This window comes from Rhea pennata, chromosome 6, assembly GCF_028389875.1.
Source record: "Rhea pennata isolate bPtePen1 chromosome 6, bPtePen1.pri, whole genome shotgun sequence".
Classification (NCBI taxonomy): domain Eukaryota; kingdom Metazoa; phylum Chordata; class Aves; order Rheiformes; family Rheidae; genus Rhea; species Rhea pennata.
Genome location: NC_084668.1, coordinates 12087780 through 12110546, shown reverse-complemented (window position 1 = coordinate 12110546; position 22767 = coordinate 12087780). Strand labels below are relative to the sequence as shown.

Genomic DNA, 22767 nt, shown 5'->3' with positions numbered 1-22767 from the left:
ATATGGCTAGTCTGTTAACTCAGGAAGCATTAACTGCTTCCTCCTCTTTCATTTTGATAAGGTTCAGCTCAGGGCCTGTTAGGTAGCTACATTAAAACAGAATAAGCACTCCATGAGCTTCATTCAGGTCATAGTATCGCTCATACTGAACTCTTAAGCACTTGGGGGAGGGGGATATTATGTATACTGCCCTCCCCTGCTTCTCTTTTGCCCCTGTACCATTTGCAACTGTGTCCTCTTCCCCCTGCCCCAAACAATGTCAAATCCAATCAGTTCCCAGATTTGGGCCTCTACATGCCACAAAAATACTTGTGCTGCCGCAATAAATACTTCTCTTGGTGACTGTCAGGCCATGAAGGTTCATAGTATGCATTAAACCAGGCCTGGATGCTCAGTGCTTCAAGCAGTGTTATTTTTCAGGTTCTCTATGCAAACGAGACAGCAGTTATTCTTGCACAATAAAGCGAGGCAAGGGAAAAGACTCTTTACTGAAGAGAAATCACATCTGGTCTAGCAGGTCCACTACCAGCACTTCCTCCAATAACCCCCTCTCCCCTCAGACTTCACCATGATAATGAACAAGGTTTCTACTCCTTTTACTATCAGCATATCTCCCTTTTCTCCTTCCTGGCCCTGAGAGCCTTCACTTTTTCCTTCTTGAAGGAGGCTGTGCATGTAAAACACTCCCCCCCCCCCCCCAAAAAAAAAAAAAAAAAAAAAAGGCAAGAGTAAAGTTCTATGACGCCTACCTTATGCAATACCAAAAGACCCCCACAACTAGGAGAGGCTTATAACTTGAGACCTTGACCCCTGACAGCAGTGCTTCCTTACTTAACCACTGACATACGCCACATGAAGAGAGAAACAGGATTCCGCACAGTGCTCTGCTTTGCCTGCTTGAAGATTTCCTGACAAGATTAGACACTGTAAAACATCCTGCAGAGGGAAACCGAAATGCATCCACTCAGCTGTTGGGCAGCTTTAGCTCAGCTGGTTAGAGCATGGTGCTGCTAACGCCAAGGTCGCGGGTTCAATCCCCGTCCTGGCTATGCTGAGGGTTGGACTAGATGATCTCCAGAGGTCCCTTCCAACCTTACCATTCTATGATTCTATGACCTGACTCATTTGCTGAGCCACACTAACATCCAGCATGGGTACAGCTGAAGTGACACAAAAGTTTCATGCTCATGAGTCTATCTGTTCCTAGTAATTCTGCCCATAGAGGAGGGCATGGGCACCATGCTGCAGGAAGCTTGCAATCTGCAAAGTTAACTTTGCACAGTGCCATGGACTTGGAGCCTGGAAGGACAAGTGGCAGCAACCACACAGAGGCAGAGCACAGCAGTCTTTGCCAGCAGTTTGCATTAGATGGATGGTGACCCTTCAGTGATAAAGACTCCTAGCTAAGTCTGCTATGTTTACAGTTATTCAGCAGATGGTTCCTTTAAAACAAAAAATTTCCAGAACAAAACAGGAGGCAGCCCTACCACTGAGTTGTTTGGTGGAAGTTTCCCACAGTTTTTCCATTGCCAGTCCCAACTGAGATGTTTGTTATGGAGAAGTCACAAGTGAAAGACAGGACAAATATGTACATGCCAGAAAGCTTCAATAAAGTGTTATTCCCAACATAAGATCCTTAGCAGGACATTCTCAGTCGCATCTTCAGAGTACTAGTCCCTGCTTCTCCCTGTACCTTTTACCTTTACCCTCTTCTTTTAAGTCTCCTTGGACACTTTCCAGTGGTCACTATCTGCTCAGTCTGCTGCTGTATATCCACTGCAGCAGAGCTCAGGTATAATTGGCCTGTTTTGTTACCCCATCTCTTCACAACAGCCAAGGCTTTGTGCTTCATCACTTGCTACACAGCACATTGCTACCGGACTGCTAATTCAGCTAACTCACGAAGTAGTTGAGATTTTGCTCAGCAGGCACCAGATAACACTTCACAATGCATTTTAATTGCAATTCTTTGTAATGTTTTCCTTTTTGTTTAAGAGACAGAGGAAAATTAAAGAATTGGTTGAGCCAGTCTATATTATAATACTGGTCCAGATCTACAGCAATCCTTGCTTTCAAAAGGACAGAAACAAGTTTACACTGAAAAATAACCTCGTCAGTGTCTCACAGCTGCCTCTCCTCTGCCCCAGCACCATCCTACTGATCTTCCTTGTTTCTTTCCCAGGCTGTTCCTCCACCACTTCCATACAGGCCTACAAGCTCCCTTCATCTCCCATCTCTCTCTCTCTCTCCTCACATATATGATCTATCTTCTCAGTCCATTTTCTGTCTGACTTCCCTTCCCAGGGTCCTAGACTACCTCCACCCAATCCCATGTCATATCCCACTTTCTTCCCATGATAAGCTGCCTGCTGCCTTCTCTAACCTCTGGATGTGGATAGCAGTAAGAGAGGAAGGTGGAGACGAGAGGGTAACAGGGAAGCAGGATTGCAAGCACAGAATTAAATCAGGAAGCTGTAGCCAACCATTCGCAGGCCTATGTGCTTGCCTTTCACCTGCACAACATAGACCATGCCCTTCCCCCATCAGGCCAAGGCACAAAGCATTTTCAGTAGTAATTTGTTGATTTTTGATCTCCAAACATTCAAGTTTGAATTTGCATTCACAGTTAAAACATTTTGTGTTTTAACAACCCAACACACACGAGCCTGAGTATATTCTATTTTCTTTCATTTTTGGTCCAAGTCTGCTGTTCAGTTTAGTCAAAGGTGCCCTAGGAATCTCTTCTTCTCCCCCAAACCAATTGCTATTACTGATCACATATGTAATCATCCTGCTGTAGTATGCAAGACTGGTCAGGCAGCTCATGCTTATTCAAGTGCAACTACATTCAGAAGCATGACAGAGCAGTAGTAAATACAGATGCCCACAAACTTATTTATTCAGTAGTAGTGACTTGAGGCAAGAGGAGGCAGTCACACCATTTAATCAATGAAAAATACTAATTAGGAAGAATTTAGGTACCTAAATTTAGAAGGCTTTCTGGGAACCTAAACCTACTCAGCTTTCAGATGCCTAAGGTATCCCATGGCGAGTGCCTAGGCACTAGATGAAAGAGTGGCTTTAGAAAAAATGTGTTTTTCAGGTTAACCAACCCACAAAGATATAGCAAACAAGGTTTCACCCTTTCCTCAGGCCCCCAGATATTCAGACCAAAAAGCTAAGGACTTCAGGAAGCCATAAGCATTCCCCCCTGTGCTGTGAGGCAGGTAGGTTAAACCAGCTATCCCACAGGTTCACTGTGACAAGTATTACATGCTCCACAATATGCCCAAACCCCTCTTTTCTGGTACTATGTCTCTCTCCACCATGATCACAATGGACACTCCCTATGCATGCACATTCAGGAGGAACAGATCATTCCTATCATGCTCCTCATAAATACCCCAACTTTAAGAGAGATTCAGCTGGCTCATGGGGCTGAACAAATGAACAAAATCTCAGATCAAATACACAATCTCTGAAGAGGCCTAGAATACAACCTCCCAGACTCAAAGTAAGGCAACTCTAAACGAACATGGTTGTTCAGACAGAATTGTGTTGTTCCATAGATTTTTTTCCCCTTACGGCAAGTTATTGCGATAGGGGCAGGGGAGAGACTTTTAGGAAAAGTAGCTATATTTGAATGAATTCCAAATGCAAACACATTAAGCCCAAGCCAACAAAGCCTAGCAAAGCCCAGCCACCACTTGCTATAGCATAGTTTCACAGAACTGCCCTTCAAGGCAGATCCTAACAGAGCTGTGCGTGCAGTGATTGCAGAAACACTGGGAACAAGAACCAGTTTAAAGCACACTTATGGAAAGAGGTGCCAGCATAGTTTCCTCAGCCACTGCTGACAATGCTTTATTGTTTTTCTATAATGCTGTTTTGTTTAGGGCCCTCTTTGGAAATTCCATGGCAACACATATAGTAAGTGCCAGCATGGATGCATGGTTCTCCTCCTGTACTGTTTTCACCACTGTTAATACTCCATCCCCTAAAACCACCTAAACAACAGTCAGTTCCATACAGTTATTACTTCACAGAACAAGGCTATACAGTCCTTTAGAATTTATTTGATAAAGTCCTTTCCATTTTTCTCTCTTTCTGTCCCCACTCTTCCCCAAAGTCACCCAGTTCTTCCATGGCAGCGCTTTTTAAGATTTTGGAGCTGGCTTTGAAGACAGCCACAGCTACGCAGTTTGTGCACCCTTTATGAACTCCCCCCATCTTAGTAAATCTCATAACCTGGCATTCCTAAAGACACAAAAAATAAGATTTGATGCACTCTCCTGTTTAAACAGCATTCAGCAGAGTAACAGTGTAGGAACCCAGCACATCAAAATTAGGAAATGCTCGTGCATTAGTGCAGGCTAAATAAAAACCTCCCCGTTCCCTCAACAAAATGGCACTTGACCCACATATCTAGAAAGCATCAACTTGTTTGCTTCTCTCTGCACACATATTGTTTAGAAGAAAAATTGGCCCATATTTGAGCTGTCTCAACAATCCATGGAGCATCAGAACAAGGCACTCAAAGTAGCACGATTCACCCAGTGCATAATCTTCAGTGGAAGCATTCTCTGAGGTGATTTTTCTTCTTTTTCCAGTGACTAGAGGGACTTTCCCCTCTTGCCTACCGCATCCATTCAGAGTGAAACTTCCTACTCTGTGCTTTAGTCCAGAGCAAGCCTACACCATGAAAAAATAGCTTCCATCTCAAAAATGCATTTCAGAAGTTAGAAGCTTCCTATGAAAAGGTGTATTTGGAGACACTCTGCAGATACTGCTCGTTAGGCATACAGGAAAAAAAAACTAGATGGGTGGTCCGTGGTACAAAGAAAGCCATACAAGGAGGCCTGCACTGAAACATATGATCAAATCAATATGCTCCATGTGCATTTCCATGCCCTCCTCTTACTGTCAGTACTTGCAAGGTCTCTTCTAGCATTTAAACCCACAGCTTTTTCCATAACTGGTCAGTATTCAGCTTCCAGTTTGTTTCTCCATACATTTCTTATCCAATCTCCTGTTTTAAAAATCTTCTGCAGCAGTTAATATTCCAGTTAAGGCACACACCATGCAATTCCATATATATGGAGTTTATGCACACTCCATACAACCTCCAGGATACATACCCTTCAGCAAAAATCATATGTAATCACAAACAAACACTGTGTATCTCAGATATCTTTAGGCCCTTGTCACTGTGATACCTAAATCAAAAAGATGGTTAACAGAAGAATTGTTCTGCAATTTCTTACCTGTATCTTCCTTTGCCAAATGATGAAACTTTCACTGTAGTTCAGCAGAAATCACTCAAACATTCTACTGAAAAGAAGTTAGAAACTGAAAATGATAAAGCACTTACAGGAATGACAGTGCTAGAAGACTGTCAGGCCCAACTGCAGCATGTCCAGCAATTCACAGCAAATTTCTTGTGTTTCCTCTACAATACTGGTAGCAGGAGCAGGCAAGCAGGCCAAGCTGAGCAGCAAAAGAAAGAGGCAGGAATACCAAAGTATGCCTGAAGCAAATTAAATATCAGAAAGCAGCAGGTTCCCTTGAGACTACCTGGCTGTTCTTTTGGCAGAGGAGGAAAGCAAGCCATTAAAGAGCCAGAAAACACCTGTGTTGACTTCACTTGCAGCACCAATTCCCATGCTGTGATAACAAATAGCTCTCACATGTGAGGGAGCAGGCACTACTTTAATCCCGTGGAATAGGAGAGGCTTCCAAAATAACACTTGCTAAACGATGCTCTCTTACACTCTGCTCATACCAAAGCAAAATGGAAGGAGTTGAGCAATGTCTCTTTTTAATCAAGTTATCCACTACAATTTGTTTAAAGACTGAAGAGAGAACTTTTAGCCAGACTGCTGGAGATACTCAAAATAAATATAAGCAAAGCTTGGAGTTTCTTACAGAGGTAAGTGGAGGTATCAGCTACTGAAGCAAATTGCTCTCTTCTGTCATTTTTGAGTACAGGGCAATGAAGATTCACTTGCAGCTGCAGGTACCTTATGCAACTGTTCCTCCTTTCGTCAGTGAGGTATAACACTTGATTGCTGTCAGTGAAAGCTGACAGTTACTGGGGCTCATCCTAGCTATCCCCACACATTAAGTTCACCGGAAAAATCAGCACCAGCAGCAGGAACACAGAGCTGCCTGACACCTCTTCCTACAGCTGCTCACATCACTGAGGAGGTCAGAGAGCAAGCAAACAGAAAGGAAAGGTGGGCTGCAGGTACACAGCAAGTGGAAAAGCCTGCTTAGGACCATCTTCTCTCCTGTTACGCCAAGAGTTTCCTGAAAATATAGCTTTATGCCCTTCCCTCCAGCACAAGTCTGGAAGTAACACACATCCCTATCAGGATGCACCTACAGCTTCTGCATCTGTGTTTGCTCTTGGTTCCTTGCTGCTGTTTTCCCCTAGATATTACCCACCCCTCTAATCTGCCAGCTCAGGTAAGTATGTCCACTCCCTGGCCCATTTTGGTCCAAATAAATGGACTAACTTTAGCTGAGGTGGGCTAAAACTAGACTGGTGGCAATATCATTTTGGTTGCTGAGTTTAATAGTCTCCTTGACAGGCTCTGCTGTCAAAGGATACGTGAACAAACTCCACGAAACCAAAACTTTAGTGATCAATTATCATACTGTGGTAGGAGGGGAAAAAATGCACCTCTCACTACTAAATATTTATAGTATTTCTTCCCAAGGGTGTTTTTCAGGACCTACAAAGCAGTCAGGCTGGGGAGAGAGTGAAGACAGTGCAGATGCATGTCCCACCAGTGTCCCTGAAAAGCATGCACTGCAGGGTGGCTAGAATAAAATAGATACTTTTCAGTAATGTGAGGATTGATCAATGTAAATCAGTCACTATTGTTCTACACCAGCTGTCCCTTCATACAGAAAAGCCCCGAGGGAAGTTAAAGGCACTTTGCAAGCAGCCAGAGGGAAAAAAAGATATTTTTGGTGATACACAGAACACATTTAGATTCCAACTCATTTCCAGTGGTGATAAATTAAAAAATAGACAAAGCAATGAAGGATTAAGGTATAGTTTGAACAGAAGTAAGATTACTATTAATTCTGACCAGGACAGGGACTAGCAGAGAAAGAGGTATCCAGGCCATTGAGATTCAAAAGCTATTTAACTCAGCCCAGCAAACTGCAGCCCTACTTAAAGCCACTGTTTGTGCAAAAGGTACCTATCAGGGTTTCTTTTTTTTAACTCTATACTAAAAGGAAATCAAAACCTTCTCCCACTCCATCCAGAACCAAACCTTAAGTTTCTACCAGCAATGCCACTTGCTTGAGCAGAGCATCCTACTTTAATAAACTCAAGCAGGAGGTTTGGCAGGCAGGGGGGCTGTAAAGATCTTTACCCATGACATTTTACATACAGCAGATACAGTGTTGTCATGGGGAAGCACTGGCTGAATCAGTGCATGCAATATTACAGGTGGCTGAAACACAGGGGGAACTTAAGCAAGTGAAGGAAGCTCCCCAACAAAGATTTTACCCTTGAAGTGCCACAGAACTGTATCATCTGCCAATTCAGTGTTTAACCACTCGGGCTCCTAGACCTACATCTTATTACAGGATGTTATCACAGACACAGCTGCTAAAGAATTGGCAGTAGAAAGGTACCCTCTCAGCCCCAACCAAGAGGCCAAGAGCTCTGAAAGCAGATCATGCCTCTGTGTGGGATAAGTTGGGAGCAGTTGCAGCAGCCCCTGGCACAGAAGGGGCCACATCAAGGAGACACTCGTGACCAGGATCCCGAGAAGCAGCTTCGAACAGGGTCAAGGGCAGGCTAAACATAACAGATAAGCTACTCTCTTGGCTCTGTCCCTATCACAACTGGCCCCGGGCCTTGCCAAAGGGGTAAGCATGCAGAACAGAGGGTGACACTGTATCTCTGTTAATAGAAAACAGCATATATGGGCAACGCACTACGGTAACATTAAGTACTCCCACATGCTAGTGTGTCTTACCCTGGAGATATTACAGTAAAGGTTTGTCTGTTCAGAAAAGTTCATCAGAGTAAATTGAGCAAGTTTTGTTAAATCTGTGTGAATGTTCCTCTTAGCAAGTGTGACTTGACTTAGTTTGTGTTCCCTCTGGGAGTATTTGCATCTAAAACAGGAGAATAAGGTGATTTCAGCTATGGACAGCAACCTCTGTTTAGTGGTTTCTTGTGGCATACCTAGGGTGCACATGAACGTGCATTCCACTTGGTATCATGACTGCTGCCAGATACTCATTACCTTTATCAGTTAAGAAAAAAAAAGAAAAGAAAAAGAAAAAATAAATTACAACTTCTTCACTTTATCTAATAAAAGACAAATATTTTTGGAAATATTTTGGCAATACTTCCTTAAGTAACTATTCACAGCCATTTCCATAGTAGCTGCAAAAGGTATAGAGTTCAAGAGCTTTCAAGAGCCCCTGAAGTAACCCTAATGTGCTAATGAGTCAGGAATGAAGTTAATTAAGTGCACCTTTCCTAAACAGCTGAGAAGGAATACACATTGAAAGGGATGTCACCTGTGAAAGGACATTCAGTGTTCAGGTTTATTATCTGCACTGCAGTGCTCTCAAGAGCCCTGAGCCTTGCCTCAGGAATAAGACCCAGCTGTGCCAGATGTCATACAAATTTATTGTTTGTTACAAATAGAGATGGAAACTGCAGGTTTCAGGTGGTTTTCTTTGGAAGTAGAGATAGGTTAAAACAAGGAAGTGAAGAGGCAGTTTCATAAGGTGAGGAAAAGCAAGAGAGTCTTAGTAGTGGACTTCTCTTCCCTACTTTTTCCCCCTCAAATCCCAACCAAGCTCCTTAAAAATAAGCAAAATCAGCATGTCTGTGACCCCCAAAGCACATATGCACAGGAGTTTTCAATGAGTGTGATGTAGGATCTGCCACAAACGGTTGAGACTGAGCTGGTCTTGTCTTGATGTTGTGGGATGGTGTAGCTGACTTCAGGAGACACCTTCAACGGTATCCCCACCATTAGCTTTCAAAAGTTATCAGTGCATCTGTCAGACTAATCAGCAGCATGGCACTTACTTCAGCACACTAGCATAAAGTTATGAATTGTATTTTCCTAGCCATTTCCTCATTTTTTGGCTTGTCAACACCCTTGCAAGTTTCTCAGCTATGGCTGTAAAATCACTTGCATGCACAGCAGCTATTCAACAGCGTTGTCGTTTACTGTTAAAGAGTTCAGAATAGAAAATGAGCACAGAAAAATGGCATATTCAACTACAGCTAAGAAGGCAAGAACATAATTACGCAGTATGAAATCTGGGCATGATGTCAGAGTCCCTTCACAAACTAACATGACCATCTGCATTATGTCTTAAGTGGAAGATGCCACCCTGAGCAGCAAATTACCCCCAATATGTTCCATCACAGGGTGTTATAATCTTCTTCTACTAAGGGGAGGGAGGAGGAAATTGCTGGTTCTGTTCATATTCAGCTCCAAGATCATTGCAGATTCCTTTTTCAACTGAGAAATACTGTTTAATTCAGTATTTAACTTTTCTTTCCCCCTCCATGCCAACTGAACAGAAGAAATCATTATGTGTCAGAGAAAACTTCTGTGGGCTGTGTTAAATGATCATAGTACTCCTTTCTGGCCTTAAGAGCCACAGACATCACTTCAGAATAGCAGTACCTATCCCATGTTTAACAGCTTTAAAGGCTGCAGTCAGCTTTTAAGGCTGGTGAGACCGATGCATTTTAACTACCTGATCTCCCACCACCCTGCATGATATACTCCTTTCTAGTACTACACAGCATTTCTTCTTTTCCTCTATGAGACTATTAGTAACCACATACCTGAAAAAAAGAAATCCCATTCAGTTGGAAACATCATCTTCCTTAATAGTGCATTCCTTGGTCTGCCCATTTGTACAATTCTGTGCATAAATCCCCATACATTAAGCAAGAATACGAACAAAGCTGCTGTTGGGTACCTCCCAGCAAATGGAAAGAATTCATCACTCAGCAAGCCTGTCTGAGTAGCTCTGTCATCTGTGGGCTGACTGGCAAGCTGACTGTTTTTAGAAATACTGATTTGAGTAGTTCCTTACCACATTGCTAGCTCTAGGAATTCAGTTTCCAGAGTCTGAGGTGCACAGAGATCAGTGCTTGTGGCATTTACTCTAGAGAGGGAAATACAGATAAAGAGCCATGGCTTTTTTGTGAAGGGGAAAATACAGCCAGGGAACTATCTACATTAGAAATGTCTCACAACTGATTCTTGCAAGCAATATCATAGCCTTTTCTTTCGACTGTGAAGTGAGATAGCACACCTTATACAAGCTGCAAGCACATTTAAGGGATAGTTTGTGTAAGTTGCTGCTTTGAGATCCATTTCTAACTTCCTAGGGGAAGGAGGGGGAAGCCACTATTTATATGCCTCCTCTGTTGCATAGTCCTTTGTTTACTGTCTCATAATGCACTCTGATACTATGAAATCTGTATGTTAAATCTGTAGAGTGGCTTTAATCTATAACTCTACCTCTCTCTTCCTCCCCCTAAACAAAAGTTTCCCAGAAAGAGGGAGGATGATAGCTAGGCAGTGTAATACCATAAAGACCCATTTCTCTGGGGGGGGGGGGGGGGAGGGGGGGGGAAATAAAGTGTTCTATGGATGTGTAAAACTGATGAAAAAAAGAGAAAGTTTAATATTTCATCTAAAACGTTCATCACTCAAACTGCAGAGTAATTAGTCACATAGGCGGGATTCAGGCTACTTTGAGATACGTATCTTCTGGGGCCTTTGCTGCTAAGTGGTAGGAAGGACAGGAGTATGATGACCACATGGTGCACACTGATGCTATCACCAGACAATGCAGGTAACAGAACAAGGATACATCCCAACTGCATTAATGACTCATGATGGATATGGAAGAAAAGAAGTACATAAAGGTTTTTTTTATTTGCAGAACAAGGAAAGCTCGATGCTATGATGAAACTTTCTATAGCAATTGCTAAAAAGGAAATCCTAGCTAGTATCAGCCTCAGTGAGGCTGACCTAGCACTAGAAGGGATTTCGTCAGCAATGCCAACATTGTCCATAGATTTTGAAGCTGTGGGGTTCTCTTGCCACTCATAAGTGTGTCACCTTTGCAGTGCAAAGCTGAATGTCTGGTTGCAATAGCTCACAAGCTTGTCTGATTACTAGACTTCTCAGGGGGAAGAGCTTCCTAAATGTTCAAACAACATGTTGAAAGCAAAAGTTAAAAGCAGAGTTTTAAAATGATTTAGTCCATTCCTATGTGTCAGAACAGGATTATCTCATGCCAAATTCTACTGCATATCTGCTCAATGACACTGTTCTGTATCTGCCAATGATGAGGCTGGCAAGACTCGTGATCATAAAACATTAAGTAGAGATTTTCTTAAGACTGGTCCAATTGTAGGTGATGAAAAGCATTTTGACTCTTATCTTGGTCTGACAACCATTTTATTGTGATCTTATTAAGTGCTAGAAATTTCCAGCTTTCCTGCAACAAGGTGAGAATATTTTGGTGTTCAAGAGAGACATTAAAATTCTTGTCTCTTTCTCACACCCCCTCGTATCTAGATTATCTTTTTTAAATCTTTGGGGTTGTGTTTTTTCACTCATGTGAGCTTTCCCCTTGGGTTTTTACCTTGCCTAAGGACTCTAGGATAATGAATTAATTTAAACTTCTGGCAGTAGAATGGTACACCTTGGGTAAAGCAAAAACAAAACCCATCAATTTAAAAACAAGAAGAAAGCATCCTCTGAATGCAAGATATTGCAAGATATCACAAGTTAAGATCACTAGGCTAGACTTCAGACGGAGGGAAGGAACTAACACTGACTGTATCCCACATCAAAACATAGGACTCACAGGAGATGAAAAAAAAGTCATACACTAGTTATACATGAACCCCACCCGCTTCCCAGAAGCTGTGAATCTTTACATTCCTCTCATACACTTCGTCAGTATCCTACCCCTCTCGGCCATGAAAAAAGCATGTGGCAAATCATGTACTAGTTGGAAGGCTCTGGGGACACTGGTGCAGTCCAACTCCCTCTGCACTACATTTTTTGGGTACATATTATCTGTGCAAGGCAGCTTGTAAATGCTACAATAAAAAGCATATGGGAATACAAAGGTTGCCCAAGGCTAGCAGAATCTGGAGCACTGTCCTTCACCTCCTCAAACAAAAGGTATGTTCTCCGAACTGCACCCAACTACACAGGGGAAGAAAGAAGAAGGAAAAAAAAAAACAGAAAAATAAAAGAAAATGAGGGGGACAGGAACTTGTCAAAGCACAGGTTCTCAGAAACCACTAACAGCTACAGGACAGACCATTTTACCACACACATGGAAGCTGCTGTCAAAATAATTTCAATTTTTACCTGTCAGTGTTACAACTGCTGCTGGAGATTTTTCACTGTATGTTGTGCCAGGACAGGAGGAAAGTTTTTTTTATTTGATTAGAAGGTGAGAACAGTATCCCACAAAGACAAAACTAGTTATTCCCAAAAGACAGTGTTTCAGTTACTAAAATAGCCAAGAAGTTAGCAATTCTTCCAATTTTCTTCTTAAGAGTCAGAGGGATCTGTGGTGCATGACTGAAGGATTAGCTAATCAAATACAAATTTAATGCATTTGGAGAACAGTCTGGTGCCCAAAGTTCACATTCCAGCTGGGCAGGATCCCAGTCTTCTTCCATCCCTGACTTCAGGAGTACTGTTCAAGCAACAGCTAACTCAGAAAAACAGCATTTGGGAAGCACTGCAGCTGATTCAGGGTCTGAGAAGGCAGAACAAGTTCCAGGATCATCAATGTTTGGTTTCTACTGCAATTCAAGTTTATGTCTCATCTGAATGCAGTTAATAATAGAAGACCATGCAAATAAGATGTCCTGGCTTGGATAGGTCCATGACAGAGTTTAAGGGTCACATTTGTGTCAAACCAAACTATAGAGCCAGGACACTTAAGGACAAGTCAACAACAACCACTTTGTAAGATTAGAGCCCCCAAAGCTATAGTTCTGCCTCACAAATCCTAATGTAATGTGCCAAGATTTTGCTGAAATATCTTCATCCCTTCAGAAATAAACAGAACTATCATACCTTGCTTTTTCAAGCGTATCATAAAAGCACCTGAAAGGAGAAATCTTTTGCTAGAACTAGTGCATCTGGAACAGCAATGCACCTATATCATCCCCACAGAGTTTCATGTCCAATTCACCAAGTTCCAAGCCAGCTATAAGACTGTAGTTGTTACCACAAGGCTGAGAGAAACAAGTCAAATGGATCAGTATACCCAGACAACAAACCTATCATGAATCCAGTAACACAGAAAATAGGTACACAGCACTCAGTAAACACAATTCCACTAACAGTTAGTAGTATCAGTGAACATTTCAGTAAAACTGCAAATAAGTTTGGGGTGGGAGAGGGGAGTAAGCAGGGGAGGAAGGTTAGGAGGTAACAGGATCATAGGATAATTTAAGATATAAGAAAGAAAAATAGATATGCCTTTATAAACCTGAAGTAACACATGCACTCCCAAGAGATACAGACAATATTTCTACTAAGGACTAATTGATATACAATACCTCATGGATTAATTTAATTAGGTCTACTACAGAATTACACCAGGGAAGGCAGTTATCAGTGCAACAGCTGCTGAATGCTTCAGGTTGCCTGTTTTCCCAAACTAAAGGCCCCAAATCCTGGACTTTTACTGACTTAAGTCAACCTCCTGCTCAGGCAAATTCTTCAATTGATACTCTTGCTGAAGGACATCTAATGGAATTAGCAGGTCTACCAAAATCAGCATTTATGCAGAACAAGATATTATGTGCCATGAGACATGCAGCATCTGGCCTCATGCAGCTGAGGGCCTTAACATTAGGTCTAAAATGAACCTTACTCAAATTTACTTTCCAGTTGGAGAAGAATAAGGCACACAGCACAAAACTGTAAAGAAATGACATATACATCTGTATTTCAGTTGCATATTTCTCTTTCTTTATGAATAAATGCTATATAAAACTATGAAAATGCATTTCAGTAACACATACCTGAGAAACCATTAGTCTCAAAATTAGTCAGCGTCTACACATCTTAAGCACGCTACTACTCAGATGAAACACACAGTTACATTTCTCCTGATATGTAACTAGCTTCTCACAGAATGCTAATTAAATTGCATCTAAAAAGCATCGTTATGAGATGCTAAAAGATACTATAAGACAAAAGCCAATATTCTATTACAGTAAAAAGTTGTTTTTAGCTCAGCTGAAGTGACAGTTTGTTTAGAGAAAGGAAAAAGAGAAGCTGCACACATTTTCATAGCAACATCTTCATAGAAACGGTTAAATTGAAACACGACACTTTCGAGAGCGCCCCCATGCAGCTGCGGATCAATCACATATCATTAACATGGACTGACAGGGAGAAAGGCCAACACATGCATATTTCTCAGAAGAGAAGGATGAGGAGTATTAATGTAATGCTGTTATGATGGAGGCATATGGAATGGGGCTGAGCAACAAGGAGTTCAACATCAGGAGTCCTGAATCTGAGCACCATAAACAAGAGCCATGTGCTGGGGCAGCTGTTCAAAACTCAGACATTTAAAATCCTTCGTAGAAGGTTTGCAGTAATAGTTGAGGAAGAAAAAAGATTTGAACATAGAAGTTTCTCTTTTCATGACTTTATGGACACAAGACAATAAATAAAGATCTTTCTCATAGTCTTCTGTTTTTATGCTCTCTTAACAGTCACCCACTCAATGAGTTAATAAACTACAGAGGCTTAACTGTATCCTTGAACAAGGAACCTCAGAAAGTTACAATAAAACAGGTTTGTTTGGGAAAACAAGACCACTCCCTCCCACACACAGTCCCCATCCCTTTTTAACTCTGATTCAGAGCCCAATAAATTCCCTTGTGAAACTCCCTGTCCCTTAGCCCCTAGTTTTTTACAAAAATGCCAGTGCTTACTCCAGACTATGTGTACTGAGGGCAATAGGTCTACTCACATGATTTAAGTTAAGCATCTGCAACCCATATCCTGTAGGTTCTTTCCATGTCTGTACAGAGTTTGTGGGCCAGCTAGGTAGGTTTTTCCTACTGGAACATAGATTAAGTCTCAGTATCATGGTATCACCTTTGTTGTGAACACAAGACAGGTTATCAGTAACTGGTATATTCCTTTCTCAGTTAAGTATTAGTCTCATTAGCATGTAAAGTACTTTTTATATGAATTATGGAGTCCACTGTGTTTTCAGAGCCTGAAAGTATATCACAACCATCACACGGAAAAGTCTGGCCTAGGAGGAGATATGTAGGATATACAAAGAAAGGAAGATGCAAACATCTGTGCACTGAATCACATTTGTAATCCAAACTTTCCTAGAATAACACAAGGACAAAAACGTAAAGACAAATTCACTCATCCTCTTCCAAATAAATCTGAAGTCAATCCCTCTAGAATTAACTGATCACAGGTACAGAAGGAACCTTTATACAATCAAATCAGTAGTTTGAGTAGTTACATATTAAATATGTTCTGTTTCTAGCAGTAGTCTTTGGATGTGAATAAATGCTCAAACAGGATATTTTTTTTTTTCTTCCCTCCCTCAGCACTGGATACATTTGGAAAGTTTGCCATATAATGCAGTAAATCATATTAATTAACATTGATGTTTAATTGGAACAGAAAATACAAGAAGCCAAAATCATTGTCTCTTTCTGATCAGACTTGCACAGGTACCAGCTATACCTGCTGCTTTTGCTAAGCACACTCACAGTACTACAGTCTTTTGACCCACAGACCCCAGATTCCTCAGGTTAGGAGCCAGGAGTCAGAGCCTGCTTTGAAAGTCCTGAGAACACAGAGGAATTACTAAAAAAAGCAGTTCAGTCAAATCACAACCACTTTTATTCCCATCCCCATACAAATTCAGAAACTGCTGAGCACCTTACACCTTTTATGAATCAATAGTGAAGGGGGCCTACACCTTTAAAGATACAAGCCTGAGTAGCATACACCTTCGACCAGAAAGTCTGATGACAGAGAAATCCAGCAGTGCTAAGAGCAATTTAATTCAGGCAATAAAACCATGCATCCTCAGCAAGGGAATCCAACATGTTCCCTTTCTCCCAAAGGGGAGAGAATACAATATAACCAAGAATAATTTCACTCTCTTTCTCTAGAGAAGTAACAAGGTTTTCAGCAGGCTCTTGAGCCTCATAAAAGTGCTCAGGAGCCTATAGAAGAGTCATCCAGCTTATTACAAGAATTTTAGCAGATCATAACAAGAGTGTGTGGTTTTTCCAGGCTTGGAAGCAACTGAGAGGAGATTTAAGAAAACAAAACAACAACAACAAAAAGAAAAGCCACACACAAAGGAACTCACTTAAGTATTAAGGTTAAAACGGTCAAAACAAGGAGAGGGGATACAAGTTCTAAGTAGTCTTTCTTCTAGGAATGCTATGGATAAAGAGCCGAGCCATCTGGTCACAGTCACAAACGCATTCACTATCCACTTCTGCTCCACAAAATCCAGCCTGATGCGACTACCAGAGTGAAGTCACTGAAAACAACTTAACCCCTTCCTCTTGATTTATCTGGTCTCCATCCACCTTTGCCAATGCTGCTTTGAAGGAAGAAAGAGGGCTTATACGCATCAGTGGGGCAGAGCTGAACAAAACAGATTTCCATGGCAACCAGCTACAGCCCCAGTGAGAAAGGCCTGTTAATAGCTGTGAGGCAATGTGCTCTGCAGAAACAGATTTTTCTATCAGACAGCTAGAGATAGCAGATCATGTACATACGCAAACGTACGAAGAATTTAATTCTTGGCCTTGAACAACAACTCCACTAAATTCAGTAGCTCCGGGCCAATTCAGACCGCAGGAGGATCTAGACCCTTGTATCAGAAAACAAAGAAGACTCCTAAGAATCTTCCTTCCTAAGAATCTCCTTCATTAACTGAGCTCTTATTCTCAACCTGTAGTAAAACCCAACATTAGCAGGAGAGGGAAAGCAACCGTGAAATGCAGAGATTTGTGACTACTATATTGTCATCCTCTGCTGCCCATGTCTTACCTTTGACAAGTGCATATGTATTCGTAATTCTTAACCTTTCACAGGTAACTCTGCCACATTTGGAAAGGGAGAGAGCAGGTCTAGTGATGTGAATAAGCAACTGGGAGCCTGAGCTTATCCCAGATTCTCCAGTGAGAGAGTCAATGACTTGGTCTTTGTGATTTAGGCTCCTTCTTGTTAAAATACAGTTATGAACACTTTCCAATGTAACAGCATTTCATGCACTCATTAGTTTCCTCAAAACTGAACTTTGCTTGCATCAGATTTTTAAGTCTTCTGGTCGTAATCCTGATAAGCTTTGCTTTCACATTTAAGAAAGCAATATCCAAATACACTCAACTGAATGGGATTACTGTCTGTTTATAAAGTTAGGAATATGCACAACGCTTTGCAGAGTCAGAGCCCCAGCAAGGAAGAGCAGAGTACATGTGACAACTTTTCCAGCTGAAGCAGAAAAATCATAACCATCCTGCTTACAGGGTATGCTCTGCTGGAAATTCACAAAAATCCATTTATATCAAGCATAAGAAAAATGTCATGTGCAGTTTATAAGAATATCTGTAACAAACTTTAAAACTAAAGCCAAAAACTATCCAAGCAGAGTTAAGGAGAAAAGAATAGAAAGAAGAAGAATTAAAATAACAATAATTTCAGGGGATATATTGTAGAGCAAAACAGTGACAGCCCAGATTTACCAGAGTTTTACTTAAAAGCAAGCCCTGGAACTTCTTCTGACACTGAAATAGGTGGAAACCAAATCAATTTAGAAGCAAGACTCAGGCCAGCTATAGCAAAGTTCAATGCTCTATTTTGTATTATGTGATAGAACCGTAAGCTACCAAACACCAGATTTTAAAAAACAACCCCCAGTTACATACAAGCATCGGGGGTGACTTTGTGATAGACTCATCCTTACGGAGATCCCTGCTCTTCAGAGCAACAGTGATTACCATATAGCTACAAGGTTTTAAGTCAATGCTTTTTCGGACTGCCAAAGGTGTCTTGTAAGCTTAAAGAACAAGACCCTGAGGGCTGGTTCCTTTGCTTGGAAAAGAAGAGTGGCTTCTTGTTTTACTGTTGTTTATACAGACACAATAATTAAAAAATGCACTGTAATGCATTCAATAATAGTCTTATTGTTCCTGTGAATCGAGCTGCTCCACTTAAACATGATATCACAACTATAGTTAAATAATAATCTGCATTTATCCTTCTTTCTTTTCTTCTAGATGCATATGAACTCTATTCGGGCTTCTTTACTATGGATATTTCCAGTAAATCTCAGAGCAAACACCTTCCTGTTAAATCAGAAGCTTTTTTAATATTTATATGGAGCATGCTCTCTGATGCCTAAGCAAACACTGCACTGACATTGAATTTAGTTTCTAGAATTACACACGAGGATAACCTCTATCAGATAAAAATCACAAGACTTTTCCACACATTTCTCTGTGACATGGCAGCAAGCACAGATACCATTCCACAGGTGCGCTTAGCGTGGGGCTGTTTACACAAAATAAAACTGAAGGGCATTAGCAGGCTGTTTGACAGTGCACTGAAACAGCAGACACTAGAAACCAGTAAGTTTTTTTTTTTTTTTTAGCTTTTTTTTTAAGTTTTTAGTTTAGCATCTTCATGAAAAGCAGCAAGGAGGAAATACCGCAGCTCTGAAGGAGCAGAACTGCAGGCTAGCCACCACATTGAACAAAATCCTGCTCTGTATCAGACTACTTGGGGTTTTGACTGAAAGCCGGTTAGCCTTTCGGCATCAGGCAGGCCTGTAAAACTCAGCTAAACCCACTCTTCTCACTACTCGAGGCGGCAGCCAGGTCAGGGCTGCCAAGCGCTCGCACAAACAGGCTCGGGGCTTGCCTACCTGCTTGAGGAGGAACTTATCCTCAGCGTTGATCTTGAGGGAGACGGCCAGGTGGATGGCAGAGAGCACCACCCCACTGATGACCGCGGCCCTCATCCGCACTGGCAGCAGGGTGTAGATGCTGTAGATAAAGAAGACCGTCCACCAGATGCCCTCAGAGGCGCTCCGGGGCCACACCAGCAGAACTCCTACCACTTGCACAGCCAGGATCACCAGGATGACCGAGTAGCACGCCAACCACATGTGGTCCTGGTGGAATTCGTTGCGGTTGCACACCATGCACAGCACCACCATCAGCAGGATGGCCAGAGAGAGCACCACGACGTAGGACACCTCGTAGCGGCCGTGCACGGCGTGGAATATCAGCATGACCACACAGACCAGCACCAACACGGCCATCAGCATGGTGAGGCTGCTCTGGTTGAGTCGGAAGAAGTAGCGTTGATAGAGGCGCTCCAGTTTCTCCGACTGGAACTTCTTGGACCTGAAGATCTGCAGCAGGCTGCTGCAACAGCTGCCCATGGAGAAGGCCACCTCGGAGTCCCCCTCGTCCCCGTCCTCCTCCTCCAGCTCCTCGATCTTGGCCTTGATGCGTCTCTCCTCCAGCCCCAGCTCGACAGACCTGGGCCGCACCTCCCCCTGCTCCCCCAGCTGCCGGGGGCTGGCATCACTGGGGGCAGTGGGGGGATCTGTGCTGGGCGGGCGGCGGGACCGATGACGCCGACTTTCGTCACCATGCTCCTGCCAGGCGGATTTGGACCTAAAGCTCATCATCATCCTGCAGCCGCTCTCCCCGCGGCTCCGGCTCGCCTGCGGCTCGTAGTCTTCCTCGCTCCTCCACCTGCTCGCCATGCGGGAGGCCTTCTTGCCCGAGGACCTGTTCGGAGGCAGCGGGTAGGAGTAGCCATTGGCCCGGGCCTCCGCTTCGCCCCAGGCCGAGCGGTGCTGCTCGGCGCCCGCCCAGGGCGCGGGACCACCGAAGCCCGGGGGGCTCACGCTGTTGGACCGGGACATGCCCGGCGGGAAGGGGCAGCGGCGAGGGCGCCGGGAGCGAGCACAAGTCCCGGAGGGGGAAGGCGGCAGGGGGTGGGGGGGCTAAGATTTGGGGGGCAGGGCGCTCCCCCACGACAAGGGGTGAAAGCTCCAAAAAAGGAGGGGGAAGCAAAAAATAAAAATATGTTTTTTTTAAAAAATAATAACGAAACAAAAAAGAGCAAGGAAAACCCGCGGGCGGCCGCGGCGCAGCCCGGGCGCCCCGAGCCGGGGCGGCCCCGGTGGGGCCCTCAGGGCCGCGCGGCGGCGGGCGCCATCGCCGCCCCCCGGTGCTCCCACAGCGCCGAGCGAGCGCGGCGCCGCCGGGGGCGGGCAGGGCCGAGGGGCCGCGCCGCCGCCTCACAGCCGCCCGCCCTCAGCGGGCTCCGGGAGCGCCGCCGCCGAGCCGAGCCGAGCCGCGGCGGCTGCGGGCACCGCGGAGGAGCCGCATCGCAGCGCGCCGCCCCGGCACCCGCCGCTCGGGGCCGGGCACGGGGCGGCCGCAGGCGCAGCAGCAGCGCGGGGCGGCGAGCGGGGAGGGCGCCGGGGCGGCTCAGGCGCGCAGGGCCGCGGCAGCCCGCGGCGGCGGGAGCATCCCCTGCCGGCGGCGGGGCTGCCCGGGCCGGGCGGCGGCGCCCCGGGCTCGCCTCGCCTCCCAGCGGCGGCGGCCGCGCGGGGTCCCGCTCCTCAGCGGTGCCTGGGGGCGGCGGCGGCGCTTCTCCCACGGGCACCGAGGAGAGGGGCGGGGGGGATAAGAAAATGCCAAAGGGAGGAGAAGGACGGAAAAGCGAGGCGGCGGCGCGGCGCGGCTTTCCCTCGGCCGCGGCGCGGCGCGAGCCTCTGCCAGGGACGGCGGCGGCAGCGGCCCGGCCCGGCCCCGCGCCGCTTTGTACTCCCCATTCAACCGGGCGCCGGCCGCGCCGGCCCCCGCCCCCGCCCCCCGCCGCCTCCCATTGGCGCCCCGCGCGCCGCCGCCCTCCGCCATTGGGCGCCGCCGCTAGCCGACCCGCCAATGGGCGCCGCCGGAGGGACGGGCCGGGGGGGATCGGGCCGCCGCTGCGCGACCGTTAACTCCTTCGGCGCGTCGCGCGCGCCGGCCGTTAGCGCCTCCTCAGGGCGCGCGCGTCCGCCGGCGCTTGCGGAGCGGGACTTCAAACCGGCCACGCTGCTGAGGTCCCGTCTGAAACAGCCCACCCGGCCGCCACCGCCCGCGAGAGAGTGCTCACCTGTGCCAGTCCCCGGCATAACGGGAGGTAAGCGCGGTGTCTCCGTGTCCTGCCTCATCTTCACGGCTGTGGGATCACGGTTGATAGCTTTTCCCTGGACAGTAGGGGAAACAAACCTTCTGCTGCTCAAGGTGACAGAAACAGAGGCTTTAAAAGCACCAAGCATCCGTGGCTGAAAGCTCACACACGGAGAAGGGTAGAGCCCCAAAGGAACCTCCCCCCACCCCAGGTACTTACTGTTGGACCTACTACTAATGTGACAATTACAGCTGAAATATTTATGAATATAGGCTGCTATGGAAGAATTCTGTATATCACTGTATTGTATATTAAAGGCTATTTTTCAACCACCTAAACCACAGCCCAAGTTTTCATCTGGGAGTGTCATGACAGAGTCTTACTCGAGAGTGTTTTCTACAACCTGGTTAGCCAGGCCAGTTTTAGGGCATGCCAAGGCTACCAAGACAGGTTCCAACAAGCTTCAAATACTATACAGTAGTTTCAGAGGAGCCACTGGAGCTGCCTTATTCCAGTGTTTCTACAGATGTGAGTTAGTCAGTTAATACTTTACAATGTCTTGAAGGTGTCATATGCTGAGAATCATTTTATTTATTGCTTGATGCTCTGTATTACGTTTTATGAGAAACAAATTGTCAAATCAGATGACTGCTTAGCTTGAGTAGCTGAAATTAGTAATTGTCTAGATGTTTGTCCAGACTTAAAATCCCTGCTCACAAATAGCCTTTGCTATATAATAGCAATAGTATTATTGCTGAAGCTGTGATTATCTAGGGAACAGATGAGGCAAGGTTTGTAGAGGGAGGTAACATAAGTGGATATAGTTGGAAAAAACAAGTAACCTTCCAAACATGAGCCTTTCATGTGTCCTTTACGCTTGCTGCCAGCTTCACAGATTACTGCAATCTAGGTCTTCTTGCTTTTCAGTAAAGGTCTGTAAAAGCATATGCTAGATTTTCAGCAGCTGCCTCCATACAGCTAGTCTTTTACTTACCATGAATATATAGTTAAAGATTTTCCCTAAAAAATGCATTCAACTCTTTCAGTGATCCTCACTTAACATGGCATTTTCCTGCCAGATACTAAACAATACCGCTGGTCAAGATTCCCGTTCCATGATATGCTTACATACATATTTATATATAATTACTACCACCTTTCAGACAAAATTTGCCTTTTTTTTCTTGGATTATTATACAATATGTCACTGTCTATACACTAAGTAGAATAGAACTGTACCAGGGATTTCTTTTTAATCTCCTTCAGTTATGCATTGTAGCTGTGAAGGGCTTGATTCTAGCAATAAAGCCAGTGAACAATACTTGCTAGTAATTGTGACAGATCTTTGTTTTGTGCACAAAGTTCCATTTTGGTGTTATTCTCTCAAAGCCAGCAGAGAAGGATCTCACTTTTCCACAAAAATGTGCAGCTGTAAATCTGAACAGGGAAAGATGATGCCCATCATTTTAAAAATAATTCTGTATAATAGAGTATT

The 22767-nt window shown here is 44.4% G+C and overlaps 1 protein-coding gene and 1 non-coding gene across 2 annotated transcripts in view; one reads left to right on the top strand and one right to left on the bottom strand.

The window, feature by feature from the left end:
- ADCY5 (adenylate cyclase 5) overlaps positions 1–20267 on the bottom strand; it is a 222248-nt gene extending 201981 nt beyond the window's left edge. Inside the window, exon 1 of the mRNA XM_062578953.1 lies at positions 18997–20267. Coding sequence (XP_062434937.1) covers positions 18997–20010 — 1014 coding nt within the window. The 5' untranslated portion in view covers positions 20011–20267. The remainder of the gene's footprint in view (positions 1–18996) is intronic.
- On the top strand, positions 967–1049 carry TRNAS-GCU (transfer RNA serine (anticodon GCU)). The gene has a single exon. It is a non-coding gene; the product is annotated as a tRNA-Ser (tRNA).
- Positions 20268–22767: the final 2500 nt, after the last annotated feature.